Here is a 22,162-nt window from a genome sequence, read left to right on the forward strand (position 1 = left end):
AACAAACAAATAGCAGAAGCACAGGCTTCTTGGATGGCCTTTTAGTACAGTTAACCCCATAGAAAGCTGTATTGTTTGACAGATAATTGCATTAAAATGCTAGAACAGGCACCAGCATTACTAACATTTCACTTGCATATCTCAAATTAGCTTAGGTGACGCCAAGCACAGAACGAGTAGCTCATTCTCAGCTGAACCCAGCTCTGCTCCAACAATGGGGAAAATTAAGCATAGTGGCAAAAGCTTTTTTCTTTTTTCTTTCTTTTTTTTAAATTTATGCATTCTTATTGTAAATGTGTATGTTTTAACATGGGAGTCTATGGGGATTCACTTGCTTTTGAATTAAGCCTCAGGAAGCTACCCAAGTAAGTGCTATTTTTTGGCATTTTTTTAGGTTTGTGTTTTTTTTTCAGCCTAGTGGTTGCCACTTGGCAAAAACAGACCTAAAGCATTAAAACAACAAACCATATATCCTATTTGTGGGTAAATTAGCAGCAGATGCCCAGTTTGTCTTTCTGCTGTGGGGATTAGCATTGCTATCCCCGCAGCCTTAAACAAACAATAGCATGCTTGAAAACTCTCAGCATCAGTTTTCATTCAGGAAGCCTTCAACTATTTTGAGTGTAAGTCAAGAAAAAGAAATCTTTTCCTTGTGACAGAAAATGTGCAAGATGCTATAAATAGAGTTTTGTACAACTGACTCGAAGACTTTCAGACGACTGCTTGTTTTCATTTATGTATGTGGCCTTTTTTACATTTTTTCGTCAGCTGTGCATCAGGGAGGTTTTGTTTTTTTTATTGCGAGGACATTATGAAGGCATCACACCCATGAGATAAGCCAATCCTAGACAAGCGTAGCATGGATGACAAAGTAGAAGAAGATGAAGATTCAAAGACATTTTGTAAGCATATTGCAGAGGATGTGTGATATTCTGTCATATCTGATCCCCTGTGCTCCCAGCTCCTCTCAGAAGCCATGGATGAAAATAGTCATATTCAGGTAGCGTACTGCAAAGTGAAGAATGAGCATCTGTTTTCTCAATGCATCAGGGTCATAAAGCGTCATCCCAAAGCACATTAGCCTGTAGAGCCGAGTCAAGCAGGGGCAAAAATCGATAAAGCAAGCCTCAGAACAATAGCATGCATGCAGTTCTGCCACATTTTAGTTACTCTTACTACCAAATATCCTCAATAGGTTGCAAAAGCACAGAACCCTATGGGAAATCTGAAGTGTACTAGAACGATAATACTGGCGGAAAGGAACATATGAAGACAAGATATAGAGACATGAAGAGACGTTTCAGGTCAAACTGTCGAGAGGCGAATGAGTTTGTCCTCGCCTGGTGACAGATGAGATTCTGAGTTGTCAGTTGCTAATTAGAGCAGCCTTCAGCTGGTTGCTCTAATAAGAAGAAAAGAAAAAAACATTTTTTCTTTAAAAAGGAAGTGTTAATTATAGGTTTTTACATTCTTTACCACAAGTTGCACTTTGCTGACCCCAGTCTAAATAGTCCTCTTTGTAGCGTCTACTGACACAGCTGACCCACGTCTGGTAGTCATACTGAGACCATTTATTGCAAGGGTTAAATCAATCAGGAGCATGTGCAATGCATTCACACCAGATGTTTCAAAATGGGGACTGTGACCACTTGATGCCACAGCAGTATGGCTCTTGGATCTGCAGGCACTAACCACGCAGGTGGTCTAAATCCCAAGATTGTCTTCTTTGAAATAGGAGGATGCTGGACCTGCTGACAGCACCAGAAAGCCCCCAAGAAGCAGCTCTTCTAAAGATAATTTAGTTCTAAACTTTTACTGCAGTGCTGCTCAGGCTATTTTAAGCTACGAAACATCACAGAAGGTACCTGTGAAGAGAGCCTTAGAGGGTTCAGGCATGTCACCTTTTTTCCATTTCTTGCTGTCTCCCAATTAACCATTTTCTTCCGCTGGACCATGACTAATACCTAACTCTGGTTTTTTACAAGCTAACTATGAAGAGGCAGAGGAATAGAAATTTCCTCAATGTGCACTGATTCTACATTGATTCCAATCCAGTGTTTTTGGAGCCATTTTTTATACTCTTAGAGACTCTTCAGTCTGCGGATCTTTTAATACGGAACATGCAAAACTCGTTTTAAAACCTGGTCAGCATCCTGTTCACTTTGAACTTTGGCTGGACACCCATCCATCTATCCATTTTCTTAATGGGTTTTGCAATTCAGAGTAGTCTGGGCTGGCCAGATCACCAAGTGATCAACCTACCTATAGACCAACCAACCAACCAACCTATAGAACAACCTACTGAAAAATTGTTATATACAATGAGCCATCCATTTACGAAACAGGTGAAGAAAAAGCTACAGAAAGGTACAATTTCTATACTAATATATCATTGTTTTCCATATTCAGTCAGTCACCAGCATGGCTACTTTTCTGATCAACCAATGTGTATATGTGCCATTTGGTATACCATGGGAAACCTCAAGCCACACCCATGTTCTGTGCATAATCGGTACACATGTGTAAAGATTTGTGACTGTAGTATACATGGTTATGATGCTATCATGTTGCCAGAATCAGCCAAAAATGGTCAAAGTAGTAAGTCATGCTACTCACTATGTCTCTCCAAAACCACAATGCCACACAGACTCAAAGAATAAAAAGAACTGTTGTTCGCAGCATTTGCAAATTAACACTAAAAAGCAACCTACAGTTAATATGAACATACCTTTAGCTGTTGTTGGTGCACATATCGATCACATGTTAAACCTGCTCCAGCACTACAGAAAATTTGAATGATACATCCACAGTAAAGCATACATGTCTGTAAACATTTTCCGTAATTTAGTCATGTAAGTATAACGTAAAATGTAAATGACACAGTTTTATGTTCAATCGTCTAAAATTGGCAGCGTACTGTATTATGTGGTAAGAGGTGCTTGATGGACTACAGCTCTGCAAATCCACACTGTAGTACATGAGATTAAAAAAAAAATGAATGAATGAACTCTTCACACATGTTTTTAGTCTGAGGCCCATCCGCTCCAATCTCCTCGTCTCCCATTGCCAGACTTCAAAGACATCTCTGGGGAGAAGCTTCAAAACATTAAGCATGACAGGCTTCCTCAGGACTCCCACAGAGTCCCAAACTAGCCAAGAAACAAAAAGAAAGTTTCTCTCCAGCTATTTGTTTTAAAGTTGTTCTGTTAAAAAAAAAAAAAACGTCATTTGTTCTCTCTTTACCTGGCCTCACTTTTATCTTGCACCCACTATTGTACTTCCCGTTAGCTTTTCCACTGTTTGTGTTATCCCTCTTTACCTTCTTTTCCCACTCTTGCTTCATCCTGCCTGTACCTTTGCAGCAGTCTCAAACAGAAGAGCTTAAATCATATCAGTGGTGGGAGCTTTGCCAAGTGCCATCCATTATACTGAAGCAGTGCTGCAATGTTGTCTCTTTTCTCATGTTTTTTTTTTTTTCATATTTCAGCTTTAGTCTCCATTAATCCCCTTTTTCTTCAGCCCTCTTTGTGACATTAACTCAATTTCTTACACCATACTCATTATCTCCCCATCATATCTGCGCTCCCTCTCCTGTTACGCTGTAGTTTTCTTGACCATGTCTTCTTTCCAACTTCCTCTCTTTTCTTTGCTGTCAACATTTGCTGTTTTATATATCTCGTCTCTTTTACCCCTTTCAACTAAAGCCCAGTGTGTTTTTTTTCTCTTGGCAACCTTCTTGTCTGCTTTCTTGTGTCACCAAGAGTGGCAGCAGCCAGCATACTTCCCGACGATGGTTCTCTTACATTAATTTTTTTCTTCTTTTCCTTTTGGCTAACCCTGTATATCTTTTCTTCTTCCCGTATCATTTCCTCTTTTTTTTCTTTTCCAGGAATGGGTGACAGCCACTGACCTGCTCATCTCTTTGGACAGGCTTAACACCTTTGGGGATGAGTTTTTCAAGGACGCTAAAGTGCTGCGCTCGTACTTCTATGCCATCTCTGATTTCTCTGTGGGTGGCAGGTAAGAGACACCAGAAAATGCGGTGCCAAAGGAATGTCACCATGCTTGATACTTTCTGAAATAATAAATGTTGGGAACTAGTGTTGCCTGAAAATTTAGAATTTTCGACTTCACTAGGATCTGATTTTCAGGGAGTTATATAATACCGAATGGCCAAATGTGTTTTAAATTAAACTAATTCCCTGGCTGAGGTGTTAGGGGTAGGTGGCTGGGCATGCAAAGCACAGATTTTACCCAGTATATCATAAGTTGGTCAGTTTTAAGGTTTTATGTATTAGGACATGATAAAATGCATTTTGTTCTTAGTAGGTCTTTAAATGAAGTAAATACGACCTCAGATGAACAAGTGCACCTAACTTATTATCTCGTGTCACTATTCATTTAACAAAATTTAGGCTAAATGCAGAAGCACTGTTTGAAAAACTAGGTCTATCCCATGATTCAGTAACCCTTTTCTGTGGTCCACTCATCTTAACAGTGTTGTTTCAGTTCATTAAGGTTTGTAGGTAGTCATTTATGCACAGCTCCCTTTAGGTGCTGCCATAGCAGTTAATCGGGTTGAAGTTTGATTGCACCTTGATTCTTTTCCTTTTCAGCAATCCTGTTGTAGATTTGCTGTTATGGTCAGTACTAATGTTGTATGATCCAATTCGGGCCAAGCTTTAGTTGTCAGATTTCACATTTGACTCTAGAACACTTTGGTATACAGAGGAGCTCGTCGTGACTCAATGAATGCTAGGTGTCCAGGTCGTGTGGCTACACAACAAACCCAAATCATCACCCCTCCACCACCAGGAAGAATGTTTTCATTAAATGTGGTGCTGTCCATCATGGCCTAAGATCTTCACTTTTGGGACAGACAAGACGAGAAGTCTTCCAGAGGTCCTGTGGTTTTCACAGATGCAACTTTCCAAACCTAAGCCATGCGGTATTGTTCCTTTTAGAGAGAGGAGGCTTTCTCCTGGCAACTCTTTCCAACCAAGCCCTACTTGTTCAGTCTTTTTCTTGTCACGAACTTTAACATTTAACATGCTAACTGAGGCTTGTAGAGTCTGAGATAAGCTTTTTCACAGTCCGACCTTGAGGTGAATTTGTTGGGGCATCTGCTCCTGGGGAGACTGGCAACTTAGTGTCTTGAATGTTTTGTGCTTGTAGAAATCTTTCTCACTGAAAAATGGTGAACTTAAGATTGTTTGGAAATGGTCTTTTAACGCTTCCTAGATTGATGGGCAACAACAATTGCTTCTATAAGATCACAGCTGATGTCTTTCCTCCTTAGCGTTGTGTTAACACACACCTGAATGCTCTGGACCAGCAAACTGCCAAAACTTCTGCTTTTGCTGATGATCACTTCATCAAATGCCTTTGATCAGCAACAACTGGCTGCTGCTTACCTTCTTAATTTCTATGAAAGCAGTAAGGGTGTGCTTAGCTTTTCATACACTGCTTTTTGCATTCTTAAATGTTGTTAATTAAATAATTTTACAGTGTACTTATTCATCTGAACTTGAATTTACCTAATCTAAAAACTTACTAAGAATAAGATAGTTTTTACTATGCCCTGATACATAAAACCTTAGAACTTTCTTTTTACTGTACCATGACTCTGTATGGCCATGGCAAGATAAGCTGCTGAACCTATTGTGCTGCTTTCTGCCTGTCAAGTTGCCATCAAATGAAAGTAAACCAAGATAATTCTCCATCCTCCTTCCACATCCTTGGGTTTATTACTCATAGTAATGAAAGGGGACATGGTACCAAAGACCAGGCTGCACCTTGGCAGTGCAGATAGAACTGAACGGTTAAGCAGCTGAGATGAAGCCCTCACAAAGAACGCAAAGTTGATCTGACATCTGTCATAAACACTTAGGGTCTTTCAGCTGGATGACAAATTACCCACCAATGTCACAGCACCTGGGTAAGAGAGCCACATGGCCATTAGCCATATACTGGTGCTTTCTGCCTAAGTACACGTGTTTTTACACCACACGCTACAGGTCAAGTCAGCAAGCCAGATGCCATAAAAAAATCCTACAGATTTTCTACAATATATCAATAGTGCAAAAAGAGCTGTGGTGGCTCAAAGGTAAGAAAAACAAGCTTACAGCCAGAAGGTCGCCAGTTAAAACCTTGGACCCTGGACTGGGAAAGTGAGAAAACAGCACTTTGCTCTGTCTCATCAAAGAAAGGCCCTTAACCTCGGTTGCTCCAGCGGAGCTGCTCAGTGGTCAGCAGGGTATGCTTAAGTTATATAAGGAAGCTTCGGGGTATAACTTTGTCAATGTAAAGACAGAATATAGCAAATATATTTTGAATATAGCGAAATAAAGTAATGTTGGAAACAACCCACTGATGAGACAGATGTCTAAATATCTATGAGAATATTTAAAGTGCACACATTACATGCTGCCAGTATATTTCAGATCAACACTCATATTCACACCTCACTTCTAGCAGTCTAATATGTAGATCGGAGGCACCTCAGAGATAACGGAAAGGAATGGGTGTGAGCCTCAGGCAAGCATACATCTGGTTCTGGGACAGCTGGCTAAATTTGACACAGCTTACCACTCAGCGACAAGTGCCTGTACCCCTGTCACAGCCACTTGACAAACCCAGTGACACTGCCAGGAAATAGTGCACACAGGAAGGCATAGCTGTCATCATGCTTCAGAGGAAATAATCCACAGGCAGGGGGAAAGGAAATTAGCAGATAACAGTCTTATGAAAACTGAATTAAACAATCACGTTTAGCTCACAAATATTGACTTTTAATTTTGGAAGTTATTAAAATTACTGAAGACGCAAAATTTCATTTATAAATTTAAAAAAACAAGCAGAGAGTTAATGCTCTTGCACGTACTAACGCAGATCCCAATATTAGAGATCCTGCACTCACTTGTTGCTGTTTCTGATACACTGGGTGAGTGTGAGTGTATTATTAGTGGCATATTAACACAGTTGAAAAGTGTAGTTGCTGAAGGGGAATAAAAGCCCTGCCTCACCCCAGACCACGTTTTCATCGGTGAAGGATAATAGAAAGTGACAACTTCTTACGGTGGAACTACCTTCCCGCTTTCCTTCCGCCTTCAAATCCACTGACTGTGTGCATAACTGTGTCCAAATTTGTGTCCGTAAAGAGACGCAGAAAGACAGAGAGAAAAGAAAGCTTGTACATGCAGACTTTACCTAACTATCTATCGATGTTTCCCTCAGATGTAAGTGTAACGGCCATGCCAGCGAGTGCATTGAGGGAGAACATGGTAACCTGGTCTGCGCCTGCCAACATCACACAGTGGGAGCCGACTGCCAGAGATGTCACCCCTTTTACCAGGACAGACCCTGGGCCAGGGCCACTGGGGACTCTGCCAATGAGTGTTTGAGTGAGTAGCTTGATCCCGGGGTGACACCGTGAACCCACTGGGTGCAGCCATCTGGAAAATACACGGGCCAGTGTTAAATTCAAATGACATTCTCAGGCTGTCAGAGATCCCATTTAATCCATCAGTGCTACCTCACATCAATCCCCAGTATTTCTTAAATCTCGATATCTTCACATGCCCCTTTTGTCTTTGATTGTGCGAGTTAGTAAATACAACCATTCATCACTGTTGGGGAGGATAAAAAGCGCGTAGTCTGACATGAAGTCCTCGTGGAAATCACTGAACTTTACTGATTTTCATTACGCTCTAGGCTGAATGATTTTTTATTATGCTGAACTCAGCTTTACACATAATTTAACAATACGTCTGCCACCGCAGATGACCTTTTTTTTTTTTTTTTTTTTTGTGTGCAAAAGTTGCCAGTAAAGGAAATAAATTGGTGTATTTAAAATTGCCTGATTGCAGAGCCAAACAGCTGAGAGATCCCTGGAAGATTTGTGTATATTTGATTTTTGGCTCACATGCACAAATGTTTGCAGGCATTCTCCCACCGTTGCTTTTGTATATGTGATTTAGCTGAGTATTATCGGGTTTGGCTTATCAGACCATGCATTTCAGCTGAATCCTGCTGACGATGAACCCTTCTTTTTTTTCCTGAATTCTATTAAGCAGCAGACTTGTTCTAATTACTCTTGCACTTGCTTCCGAGCAGATGGCATCTTAAATAGACTTCTGCACCCAACTTAATCAATTCTGTGCATTAATATAGACACCTTATAAAAGCACCAGAGAATGTGAAATTGCAAAAAAACAAATGCTCATTGTAATTGTTCATCTCTGTCTGGCAAAAGATTCATTTTGACTGAGTTTGCCCCACCCAATGCCGAAACAGTAATCACTGCTTTTAACTACTTGTGATTACAATCAGCAAATCAAACTCAACATACACTAAATACACAGAGTCATATAAGCAATAAAAACAGGATTTTTTTGTTTTTAAACTAATTTCTGATAAAATATTATTTTATTAAACTTCATCATCAAAAGGCTGGACAGTCTACATAAACATATGTACTGTTGTCCAATGGAAGGTTCAAACATAAGGTCTTTGGGCCAGAATCGGTCCAAAAAAGACTCCAATCTGGCCCACTGGACAGCTGTGGAAAATGTGAAGGAGGACATAAATTTTGGACTATTAACAGCATTTTCATAAGCAACTTATTGTGCTAATAAAGACCTCACCCACGGCCATTCATACTACATTAAAAAAGTAATAGATAAACAATTACATAACAGAAAAGTTCCTGATTTTTCACAATGTACTATAGAAACATCTGTTTGCTTTACAGTGTGTACACAGCTAAAACAATAATAAGAATAGGAAAATTTCTTTGAATGAACAGAAACTTGCCACTTTATGATTACAGGGCAGTCTTCACAATGAGGTATCAGAATTTTCTGTAATTTTACACATGAATTTCTTACAGTTTAAGCCCAAAGTGTCGTGCTGAGTCTTTCATTTACTATAGTGTTTCTTTATCATGTAGAAAAACTGAGACAGTCAATTGAAATTACTCTTCTCTTCTTATTTTACATGGATTAAACTTGTCCAGCCCACTTAAGATCAAAGTGGGTTGTATGTGGCCCACGATGCAAAATCTTGTTAGAGTCTGTAAATGAAGGACTTACAGGGTAAGTTTCCTTTAAAATATATTACCCCATAAACTAAAAAACATGCCTTATTATGCGAGCTATAAAATAATATAGGCTGCAGTACAAAGTTTAAGATTTGGTGTTTTATCTCCAGTTTTATGACGACATAAAAACGTCCTTTCCTCAATTATGATAATTTTACATAAAACACTGTAAGTTTTGAAATGATTCACTGGCAGGCATTGGGTGTTCTATATATTTTGTAATTTATTAGCCATGCAACCCATTATCTTAGCAAGGGCAGTGTTTGGATTTGCAAACATTCACGGTGATATGTAGACTGGCATGTGTTAACAATGTGGATCATTTCAGAGAATTTAGATGTATTCTTGTTAAACACATGTTTCTGCATTTAATGTGGATTTATAATGCATCCATCCATCCATGGATTGAGATCTATCCCTGCTGACACTGGACAAGAAATAGGGCACACCCTGCAGGTCAGCATTCAGTCAAAGGCCTGACACATACTATAGAGACAGGCAACCATTCACACCCCTAGTCACACCTAAAAGTTGTAAAGCTAACTTGCATGTCTTGCGTGTGGACAGTGAGAGGAAACTGTAGCATGCAGAGAGAAACCGTACAGGCAGAGACAGAGGTCGCAGCCAGCCAGGAGGCCGAACCCAAATGTTTGGTGTGAGGTTACACTATGTAGATGTAGGAGTGACACATCATTTTATTGATGATGATGGTGATTGATGTGGTCATTGTTTAAAGACTGCTGTTAGAAAAATGATTTTTTTTAAAATGATTATTAGTTTTTTCTACTGGTACTAGTAATAAACCATGTAAAACTAGTTTTCCAACTTTTTCTAATTCAGCAGGTAGAAAAGCTAAAATGATAACAACAGAAATTTGTTTCTCAATAGACTTTAATGTAAAAGGTTTTCATTATCTTAATATAAATTGATTAGCACACAACAGCTGCTGCTGCTAACAGAACAAAAACATAGTAAGATATTAAAGTTATGCTTGTTGTTAGTTGTTAGTTATGTTTTAAAAATTAGCTACCCAGATTATAGAACGCCAGTTTAAGAAAAATAAACAAAAACATACCAGAAGACGCTGGTGAGTTAAGCGTCTCTTTTAATTGATATTTTTTCACAGATAATCGTTTAGAACTGAAAATAAACTGCACCAGATGAGACCTTTAAAGATTTGTTAACTCTTGAAAGCTAACAATACGGCAATAATAAAGACAAAACATGAATTTTGTAAAACAAACACCAAGTGACACCCAGTTAATTAACTTCCTATTTTCTGCACTCACGTCTTTTGCTGCATATAGTAAATCATATTACAGAGATTTAAAACTTAAGCTACTGCTCACTTTCCAATAATTAACTTGTAGCTTCATATCATATATGATCATCCTAGAAAATCCAATTGAAGTCCAATTTATTAAATTTGTCTCTTAATCATTGCAATGTTTGTTTGTAAGCACACGCAGTGGGTTTGAATAAAGGATCAGATTCCTCAAAGGCTTTCCATTTCAGCACAAGATAAAGCACTGCAGTGTTAAGTAAACGATTACCCACATTTACCAGAATGCTTAAAATAACACGAATAAGCACAAGTACAGTCATTCCAAATAACCCAGTGCTGACCCTGGATGGAATGTGTCAGTACAATGCTTTGGTCAATTGGGAAAATTTGCATAATCTTCCCACATAAAATGACACTTGACACATTACCCATCGTGTTTTAAAGATAGAGTATGGTTACCTTTTTTTTGTAATACCATGTGACGATGATCATGTTTGACATAGAATTAGGGCTGACAGTAATATCAGCAGGCTGATTAAAATAAATGGTTTGTTAATAAGATGACTGGTTTCTGTTTTGCAGATTAACAAAAAAGCATCTGTTTTATCTTCTTAGCTTTATTTCAGCCATTTAAAAACATTAAAAAACTGTCACAGTTCCATCAGTCATAATTTACGATCTTTACGGGGCACAAAGTTTGGGGAGTTTCAGATTTAGAGCCTCGTTTAAAAGAAGAAAAGGAAGAAAAGTGTGACAATCTTGCGATTATTACCGCTATCTTTGCTGTTGTTCTTGTGTGAACAGTAATAGCAGGTGGTAAATGGAAGCTTTAGGTGGCTTTTTACAAGAGTTTTTCAGTATTATGTGAATGTGACTCTGTGTGTTTATGAGTAATTTTAATATTAGTTTGGTTTTTTATACAAACTTGAATTCAGACTTTATTTTGTTTAGTTTTTTTACCTGGCTGCTTTTTTGGTCTTAAGGTGTGGAGAAATAACACAAACCCTTTTGCTACAGTTTGCTCTGTGTGTGTGTGTGTGTGTGTGTGTGTGTGTGTGTATCAGGAGTGCAATGGAACGTCATTCTCATCAAGATTCTCCCCCTCTGAGACTGAAATCATTTATAGCCTGGGCAGGTTGCTTTGGGCCTTCACCATTTTTTGTTGTTTGCTTGATGTTGGAAGTGGCTTAGCCTGAGGCTGTTCCAGTAGGTACATGCTTTAAATCCCTTTTTTTAAACCGCTGATTTATTGCTGATCCCGTTGTAGCTTGTATACTGTGATCATTTTGTTGCATGCCTATCGTGAGGTCCATAACAAGGTAGATACATCACATACTTAACATTTTATTTCTTCCCCCTAAACTCCTGCTGTGAAAAAAGATGGGTGGCTAGCACCCGGTAATAATCATGCTATTTAGCATTATTAAGGTTTTATTACGGTATTACCATCAACAACGTTAGCATAAAACCTACATAAATGTCAACATTTAATATCGAAAACCGAGCTGTAATTTTAGCACTTGCTAAATGTTCATGAAATTAGCTGGCTTTAAAGTAGCCAGGTCAAGATCATCATCAGGAATTGCAGGTTGAGAAATCCTTCTAACATTAATTTCACACTAAGTTGAAAATGATGATAAGCTGGTGTAGAACATCTAATACCAAGACACTTACTTAGTCTGCAGTTTCTTAGAACATGCAAAATTCTAGAAAGCATCTACAGTTCCATAAGAATTCAGAGAGTAAGCAGGACCCAGCTGCTACTAATCAAATGCAGTTGATTAACTGATCATCAGTAAGTTTGCGCACCTGCATAAGGGTTTTGTCAGATTGCTTTCAGGAGCATTTAGATGTGTGTTAACATAGTGTCACATTCTACCCAGGAGTGGATGTCACAGCAAGTTCACTCCTAGGTCAGACTGTACGATGCTCAGAGAAATCGCAAGTCCTAGGTCTCAGTTAGCATGTGAAACATTAAAGCTCCTGATTGTACAATTACAAAATGACTGAACAAGTATGGCTTGTTTGGTTGCCAGAGAAAGTCTGTTCTCTCTCAAACAAACCTGGCAACATGGCTTAGCTTTGGAAACCACAACAATTCTATATAAACATCAGCAAAAACATCTCATACCAACTGTCAAGCACAATGGTGGAGGATTGGTAATTTGTGGTTGTTCTGTAGCCACAGTTCTTGGGCACCTTGCAGTCACGCAGTCAAGTTCTACAAGCTATTGAATTATGGTGTGTATGTTTCTAGAAGACTGCATAGAGGCCTGTGAAAACTTTCTTTTTCACGACTTTAGGCTAAACAAAGGAAAAGAATCTCAAAAAGACTTTAATAGAAAGATTACAATAAATTATTTGTTAGCATATAAAAACCTTTGCATTTGACATTTACCTTCTCTTCATCCCAAGTTCAAATAAAGTACAAGTATGATTAAAATCTAAATAAATGATAAAAGGAAAAAGTAAATGTGTGTTTGCTGCTTGGATTATATTACTTCTTTTGCATACAGCTATATAATCCTGTTATATTAAATGTGTGGTCACATGTCAAAACTTTTTATTTTGGTAATTTCTTTAAATAAGTAGTCTGGTCACGACTTCATGAACTGGAAAAACTACAGTCTTTGATACAGACATATGAAACAATGTGAAGTATTTATCTATCAAACCAGTCTGCACCACTGTCACCAAATCCTGCACTGAAACTCTAACCACAGAATAACAAAGTCTGAGAAACAGTTATAATATTTATTACACATACAGTAACACAGTCAGATGTCATATTGTTCATATGGTTTTGTAGAAATTTATAACATTTGGGATTTTTACAGTGGAAGAAAAATATCCCATCATATTCAGTCAATGCAGTTTCTTTTTCCTTTGTGTGCCCCAAAAGTAAAAAAATCTATACCTAAGGAGTTCTTGTATGAGCTTTTTGAGTCAAAAAAGTTATTCCATATCTGACAAGACTTCCAATTCATTCCAATCAACACCAAACCATTAACCAGTACAGAATGGTACTATACTCATTTCACACTACACCCCATTACATCCCAATGACTTTGTGACCAGTGTCAGATACATTTGAAAACTGTTTCCCTCTAAAACTCTGTCCAGTTTCTCTGTCCTGTATTCATACGTGACTAACCTTGGTATCAAACTGGACTGTGATTTTATACTAGATAAGCAGATAAATTCTGTTATTAAAGCTAGTTTTTATCATTTGAGACTTTCATAAAGAATCAAATCCACTTTATCCTGTAAAATCTTTGCACGTCTTATTCAACTTCTATCACGAAGCCCCTTGGACGACTGCACTGCGCTCTATATTTCTGTGAAGGTTCTCAGTCATCCAGGTCATCGTAGTCAAAGGAGCTTGGAAAGAAAAGCATCTGGACTTCTTTAAGTTGCTTGAAGACGTTTCACCTCTCATCCAAGAAGCTTCTTCAGTTCTAAGGTCAAATAGTGGAGAGTCCCAGATTTAAACCTAGTGGGAGTATCCCCCCCAAAGAGGGACAAAAGGACCCCCTGATGATCCTCTACCTAATCACATGAGCCAAGGTGTGAAAATGGGTGTGGGTCCCAATCAGCCAGGGTTTCGGGTGAGCTCATTGTTAAACCTGGCCCCACCCTATCATGTGATTTCCTGAGGTCAGATGGCCCAGAATGTGAGTGGGCGTTAAGGCGTCTGGGGAGGGAACTCAAAACTGGATTATAGATGGCAGACAGTTGGTGTCGTAAACCACCGCCTCTGTTCAAAGATGGTCGCTCACAGTGGACATAGATGGCCTCTTTCAGAAAGAAGCCATCGTTTGTGCTCTATATTAATGTAATACTGTACATTAATGCCACTGTTTTGCACATACCAGCCTCTGTATATTTTATATATCTTATTTTATTGTTTACTCTATTTCATTTGTAAAACATGTATATACACACTATATACACACTCACACACACACACACACGTAGAAAAACATATTTAGTATACACATTCAGTAATGTATATACCTTTATATATGGTACATATATTTATTACTTTTTAGATTAGCCATTTTTATATTTTGCTTGTTGCACGTTATTGTATTTTGCACAACTCTGTTGCTTGTGAAGCTCGCACACAAGAATTTCACTCGCATGTACTGTACCAGTGTACCTGCACATGTGACGTGACAATAAAGGTGATTTGATTTGATTTTGATTTGATTTATATTGCTCTATATTGGCCTTAGCAAAGCTTCCCTTAATCGCCCAGACCAAAGTGCTTCAGCTCGTCTTTTAGCCGGAACCTGCAAACGAGACAGCGTTCCCCCGTCCTGGCATCTCTCCACTGGCTCCCAGTTCAGTTCTGGATCCATTTTAAGATTTTATTATTTGTTTTTTTAAACTTTTAATGGACCACTGCCACCATACATAACTGAGCTCTTAACTCCATATGTTCCCTCAAGATCGCTAAGGTCCATGCACCAGCTGCTCCTGCTGTCCCTAAAACCCGGCTAAAAACCAGGGGCGAGCGAGCCTTTTATGTTATTTATATTCAGCATGGCTCATCATTGTACTAAACGGTGGGGAAGAGGGAAATCAACTTTGCGTATAAAACTCAAAGACCTTCAACATATTTAAAAAGTTTAAAATGATTTATAGGATGTTTAGCTACTAAGCAAACATTATTATCACAGCAGTATAACTCACAGCAGCGAAATACGATGGCTTCTAACTTGAAATCTTTATATTTTATATCATTTTATACGCCAAACAACCACACTGGTTTAGCATGCTCTTAAAGGCACTGTTTCTGGGAATATGTTTGTCTGCTTTCTTGCTGAGTTAGATAAGAAAGAGTGCAATTTTTCATTTGAAAAATCAAAATCAATCAAGCTTGGGATAAATACACAATCCAACCAAGACAGGAAGCAGGGGGAAACAGCCAGACTGACTTTGTCCAAACACAAACATAAATTCACTTAAGTTGGCTGATTGACACACTAAGTTTGTCTGATCAGTGGCACAAATCTATCTGAAAAAAAACAAACAAACCCAAAAAACATCAGTTTGTGGTTTAAAGGGCTGCCATGTTGAAGCTGGGTGTAGTGAGCTCTAGTCTCATATTTAAGCTTAGATGAAAAATTGATGCCTCCTTAATGTCTAACTCTTGCCAAGAGAACAAATAAGCATATTTCCTGAAAGTAAATGCAATATAAAACACATTTATGAGGCCTTGCTGCATTGAACCTCAAAACACATTAAAGATTAAAACATGTATGAAATTGCCTGTCCCAGTTTTGTATGTATTACTGTAGAGTGTGTCATTACACATTCTTTTGACAAGAAGGAAAGTAGATAGTGAGAATTATGGCATTATTATGTTAGAGATGAGACTTTGGAGGACTCCTGTAAAGAAATACAGACTTAATAACAAAAATAATCATCACCATCACTACTTTGGATAAGCTGAGATGATGGTGGTGGTCATGACATGATGACCATCACCACGTGTGGGCCGGGTCCCATGTAGTACGCTAACAGTCTTATACATATACAGTATGTGAAGCATGACTCCGCCTCGGCTGCTTTATCACTGCTGCTTTTCTATATTCTCTTGGCAGGACATCTCATTCATCCAGCAAATTAAATGTAAAAATGAGAAATCATTGTGCCTGCAGGGATTTCGGTCCCTCTCTGCAATGTGTTCTGCGACAGCACTAAGAAATTATTCATATAAAGGGCAGAAGACAGTAAGAGTGGTTTACATTACCTCCCCTGCAGATGACGCAAGGTGGCAACCTCCTTTACGCTCCCAAAATCATTCCTCGCTGCTAAAAGAAGGAAAAATGAAGACTAGTGCTGGGTAAACTGGCCACAAAATATTGTCACAGCACTGATATTAATGTTTACTATGCATACGCTCAGACAGTTTGGGTATTTATTGCTTAAAGATAGGGTAATAATAATAATGATAATAATAATGGACAAAGAAGAAGAAGAAATTGTTTCTAAAATCAACATCTTTGAGCATTCACAGCATAAAATCACACACCTCATCGAACAAAAGATCAGCATCTCCCGCTGAACATTTTGGCTGCCCCTGTAAAATTAATCAAAATAAATTACAACCTCAAATGTGATTTTTGTCTTTTTGATCTTTGATCAAACATCTAACTCCCAGACTGATGCTGGCAGGAGTTATAATCAAAATAATCAAAACGATAGGACAGCCTTCATATCACAATATCACATCTTTTTATTTAGCTTTGATTATTTATGCTTTGCCATTCCACACAGAAATAAGCGGTGATTCTGGGCTATGAAGGGTCATGTGCTCTTAAAACCACAGGAGATAAAGAAGAACTTCGCTTTTACTGCATGTCCAGATTAATTTCTCCGAGACAGCGCCCCAAGGAGCAATACGAGGGCATCGTCCACGCTTGTATAGGCATAATCTGCAAATTAAAGAGTCCTTGAAAGCCCTCAGTAGGAGTCTGAATGCTGCAGGACTGGCCACTCACTAAAAGTTAGTGTCACTGGCTCATAGTCTTACTGAGGGCACAGGACCATCCATGTTTCTCACAGGGACAGTGCAGAATGTAATGAAACATCCACTTAATGTACAGTAAAGATGCACACAGAAGAGGAACTCAAATATGTTATCAGAAGAGCTTGGCCCTTTGTTTGTTGACTTATTGACCTGTCTTGTCACCTGCAACACCTTTGTGCTGCATGAGCAACTGAGGAATGTGATCATTGGATAAACAATGTGCAGGAGCTTGAGGTAGCATTTAAATCCCACGTCCTGCATTGTAGTTTACTGTAGTGCACCAGTCCATACATTTATGAAATTATTGTGACAGTGTGCAATGAACTTTGTTATAAGCCAGGAATCAGGTCTGTGCAGTCTTTTTGTAAGAATTTAAGACAATTAACTGATAAAATTGGCAAAATCGATTTATTTAAGCCACTTACATCCAGAACCTCAACGATCTAAAACAGAAATTCCTCCACCAATATTTACTGGAGAGCAAGTTAACTGCAAAACCACATAGTTCCTGACAACCTTACTATATAACCAGTTGGCAACCAGGTACGACAAGTCTCCTATTCCAAAGAGATTTGTTGCAGATAAGTTGTGCTTACTGGTGCAGACTGATTCAGACAGCGTCTATAAATTATTTTAGAGTTATTTACAAACCTTTGCTCTTTACTCTTTACTCTGTCAGCCTCCAGTGGTTTGGAGACAGGTTGACTCTCACCAGGTAACCTGTGCAATCACCTTGTGATCAAAAAATAGTTGCCCAGAGGTTTAGGGTTTCAGGACTGAAGTTGTTTCACTGCAAAAACATTCGGTGCGACTGCAGGAAAACCACTGATTTTTCTTTGTTGTAAAGAAGTTGCCATCCGATTTTATTTTTTCTCTAGTGTGACTGAGCCATCGTCCAGTTCAGGGACATGGGGTTGCTGGAGACTTTTCCAGGCGACCATTGGTTTAGAGGTGGGATAAATCTGTTCTTCACAGAAAGCCAAACAGCCATGACAGTTACATCCAAAGTTTCAACCAATTTAAAGTCAACAATTTTCCCAATATGAATGCCTCTGGATGCTTAGGGAGAACACGCAGAACCTTCTTCCTGTGAGGTGACTGTCCTAACTAGCGAACCTTGATTATAAATGTATGTATGTGAATAGAGAATAGAAGTTACATCTTGTGCTTCTAGTGACTTTTGATTTTTTGGTGCCTCATTTATTGAATAAACATAAATGCGGGATTGTGGTTCTCTCAAAAGATTATTGTGTTGTATGGTGGTTCAAACAGTTCATACAAAGGGCACAGTGTCAATTTTTATAAATTTGCACAAAAAACAAAGTGACTTTAATGAATTTATGAATAAATTAACAAAAAACACAATGCTGTAGCCTTGTCACAGAGCCAATCCAACAAAAGTCCAAACCGAAAGATAAACTAACACAGAAAATAAAACCTAAACGTAAAGAACTAAGCACAAACAAAAAGGAGATAAGCAGGGAGAGGTGAGCAGGGGTTTATTAAAAAGCAAAATGACAAACAACAAGTTGGACTTTAAATACGGAGGATTTATTGAACACATAAGAAAACAACAAACAACAACATGGAGTGGAATATAAAATACAGGGAGGCTTAGCAGCAACTAAAAACTACAGACTTTCCTGTTTCATATCTGTTACACAATCGTAATTTCGAGAAGACAGAAGTGAAACCGCATTTCCAGATTTGGCAGTTTTCTATAGTTTTGCTTTTTTGTTTGTTTTTTTAAATCTAATTATCTATAAACATTTATTAGTTTTTGTATTCCAGTAAAACTGTCCCTCCCGTTATGTGAGCAGCACAGTCAGATAAAGATCAGCAGGTTTGGTAGGTTTAGATCATTTTTAAAACTAAGTTACAACCAGTATTTGTAATAAAAGTTGTGTGTATTTATTTATTTATTTGATATATGAATTGAACTTTCTTGCTTTATGATCGATAGATTTTCCACTATTAACCATACGTTTCTGAGTTACCCTAATTGAACCGATTAAAGAAGACATAAAAGGTAAGGTTTATGGTTGTTATTTTATTTGCTCCTTATAGTCACACCATTACTTGTGATTGTCATAATGCACTGTTCATTGTTGGTCCAGTAAGAAGTGCAGCTAGTGCCAGTGTTAAACTGATCAAAACCCATTTGATAGATGGAAACAATCAAGAGTGCAATACAGTCTGTATTCCTGTTGTAATCCTGTAGGTTTTAACACTAAAGGCCACTCAAGAATGTATGACGCGTAGCATTCGGGGAGGTTTAAAGTGCTTTGTGAACTGTATCGTCAGACTCAGCAAGGAGCTAACAGCGCCTACTTACTTGCATGAAGGCTCCACAGGGGCAGTGACGCACAAGCTGTGTGGTCCCCAGGACAGGACTGTTGTAACAGCATGTTAAAGAGTCGGCAGTGGGTGGGCAAACATAAAAATGTGGACAAGATAACCTAACACAAGCTATGGAGAGCTGTATGGGGGAGTCTTCATGTTAAACTTGTTGAGAAACAGCCTCAAATGATTTGTTCTGCCTCAGCTCCCCTCTCCCTTACTGCTGGTAGCAATCTTCATCCCACATATGTATAAAACCTTAACTGCTCAGCTACAGTTATTTTACACCCCGTTACTAAGATGGCGAAGATGCTGTACTGTAACACGCTTATGATAATGTGCTCAGCAGTTTGATGTCTCACAAGAAAGGAGGCTAAGACGGCCAACATCAAAGGCAGTTAATGTTAAAAAAAAGTGTGGAGTAATATAAAATATAGTCACATATACTAAAAAAAAGTCATAGCACTAAAAAATTTACAAAATGTAATAATAAAGAAAAAAAAGAGAACACCTGAAATAGAGCTTTATAGTAAAAACAGATTCATAACAATGCTAAAGTTCGAATGATCAGAAGTAACATGTTCTGATTGCTCTGTAGCTTGTTTCAGTATAGAGAACCACATTTACAGGTAAATGAGTAAAGCCTGGTTTCCAGATAATTATCTTGCACTGTAATACGTTGTCTTTATAAAGGAGTAAATATTGTTTGAAATATCAATGTGTATTGTAGCACTAGCTGAAATGTGACTGTCTCCCAGTGTTTCTGACAGTACTTCTACTTGGCTATTAGCTAGCCTGTGCAGCAGTCACACTACCACTACCTGACATGATAAAGATAGAGTGAATGGGAGGTGACAAGTTGAGACAACCAGTTGTATTTGTGCTCTAGCTACCCACTGGCGCCAATCAGAAGTGAGTCGTGCAGCAACTTTTTATTTTTGTAGGTGGGGGGAAGGGGGGGTTGTGACATTTTGTTGAACTGGGGATAGCAGATGTGTTTTGAAGGATGAGAACTGCAGTTCAGGCCATAAATATCATTGGCCTAGATGGGCTAGGTGGACCTGATTCGACTTGAGTAACAAACTGGACTGGTGCTGGAGATTTACCAAGTCTGTGGTCATTATTGGCATCAGCTGGAGGGTTAGCAACAGTGCCAGAGATGCCAGCACATTCAATCTACTTATTCACTAAGCTGTAACTCTAGCTGATGAAAACATGGAGATATTAGAGTCAGTACAGTGAAGGTCAGTGAAGAAACTATCATCTCTATCACTGAGAATTTTCCCAGTCCATAATATGAAAAAGAGGAGAAACTCAATTTCCAACAGAGTCATTCAGCTTAGCTTAGTTTCACTGGCTGTCCAGTTCTTGCTATACTGTGTCATGAACAAATAAATGCCTGTATTTTGTATTTTCTCTGGTTATATTTGTCTAATGTTAGTATTTGGTCCACTAACAAATGGACCAAATACTTATTCCAATGTATATATAAAAAATATAAAGGGATAGACATTCATGAAGTGCCTTGAGCAGCTGGTCAGAAAACACATCTGCTGCTCCCCGACATCCTGGACCCTCTTCAATTTGCCCACAGAAGGAGCAGAGCCATGGACGACACAGTCGCCTTGGCAACACACACTGCCCTCACCCATCTGGAAAACGGGAACACCCTTCCTCCTCGCTCACTGAAAACACAGTGAGCGATTTCTTAGTGTACTCTTGTGCTCCCTTTTCACTTCCAACAACATTATCATTAAGTTTGCAGGCAATAGGACCGCTGTAGGCCTTGTTGCAGACAATGATGAGACAGCCGACAGAGGTCAGAGCTAAACAGGCCAACAACCATTCTCTCAACATCAGCAGAACAATGGGGATGATAGTGAACTATCATCCAGAGGAGAACACTAGCTCATCCATATTAGCTATGCTAACATTGAAATGGTAGGCAATTTCAACTTACTCAGTGTAAACATCACTGAGAATCTATCCTGGACCCTTCACATGGACATCATGGACAGAAAGGCCCGTCAGTGCTTATACTTTCTGAGGACACTTCGTTTTACTACAAGACACTATCTCCTGAACCTTCCACAGAAGCACGATCGACAGCCTGGTGACAGGCTGTATGACAGTTTTGGAATGGAAGTTGCTTGCTAAAAGCTGGAAATCACGACAGAGATTGGGGCAGCCATCAGAGATCGTCACTGCCAAGAGCTATCCCGCCATTAAAGAGATCTGCCTCTCCTGATGTCTGTGTAAGGCCATCCAGAAAACCAGCTGTGGCTACACCAAATACTAGATTAAAGAACAGTTTTTATTATCAAGCCATGAGACTCCTCAACTGCAACCTCGGTCATGGATTGGTGCATTACTGCAGTACAATATGTAACAGTATAATTTAATCGGTCACTGGTACTGCTGCTTATAACTCTCAGTTTACCCATGTGCAATAATTCTCCATACTCCTGGGAATCTATCTAATTCTTCTAAGATCCTCAGTATCAATGTTGCTGCTGTATCTTTTACAATAATCTGCCAGAACTACAACTCAAGGATGGTGTTTTAGAGCTGCAGCAATGAATAAACCCAATTTATTAAAAGCAAACAGGTAACTCACATTGATGAACCCACAGATAATGACTTGATTCTTCAGTTCACGTTTGCTTTAAAGAGCTTTTTGGCACTATTAAATTCATTGGGGTTTTAAAGCTACAACTTTTAGTTTTAGTTCCCATTCTGGTTAATTTAATTTCAGATACAGCAGGCAGCAGTCGTCAATTACTCCTTATGTAGATTTCTCATAAAAAATGTAATCACATTCCCTCACTAATGATTCAGCAGCAGAAGTGATTTGTTACATTACATGTTTGACTCAGAACAACTTCATCAAAGGTGC

The 22,162-nt window shown here is 38.7% G+C and overlaps 1 protein-coding gene across 1 annotated transcript in view; it reads left to right on the top strand.

Annotated features, from left to right (window-relative positions):
* Nucleotides 1-22,162, top strand: part of lamc3 (laminin, gamma 3) — a 137,248-nt gene that overhangs the window by 24,919 nt on the left and 90,167 nt on the right. Inside the window, exons 3-4 of the mRNA XM_005454536.4 lie at nucleotides 3,890-4,020; nucleotides 7,237-7,403. Coding sequence (XP_005454593.1) covers nucleotides 3,890-4,020; nucleotides 7,237-7,403 — 298 coding nt within the window. The remainder of the gene's footprint in view (nucleotides 1-3,889; nucleotides 4,021-7,236; nucleotides 7,404-22,162) is intronic.

This window comes from Oreochromis niloticus, linkage group LG7, assembly GCF_001858045.2.
Source record: "Oreochromis niloticus isolate F11D_XX linkage group LG7, O_niloticus_UMD_NMBU, whole genome shotgun sequence".
Classification (NCBI taxonomy): domain Eukaryota; kingdom Metazoa; phylum Chordata; class Actinopteri; order Cichliformes; family Cichlidae; genus Oreochromis; species Oreochromis niloticus.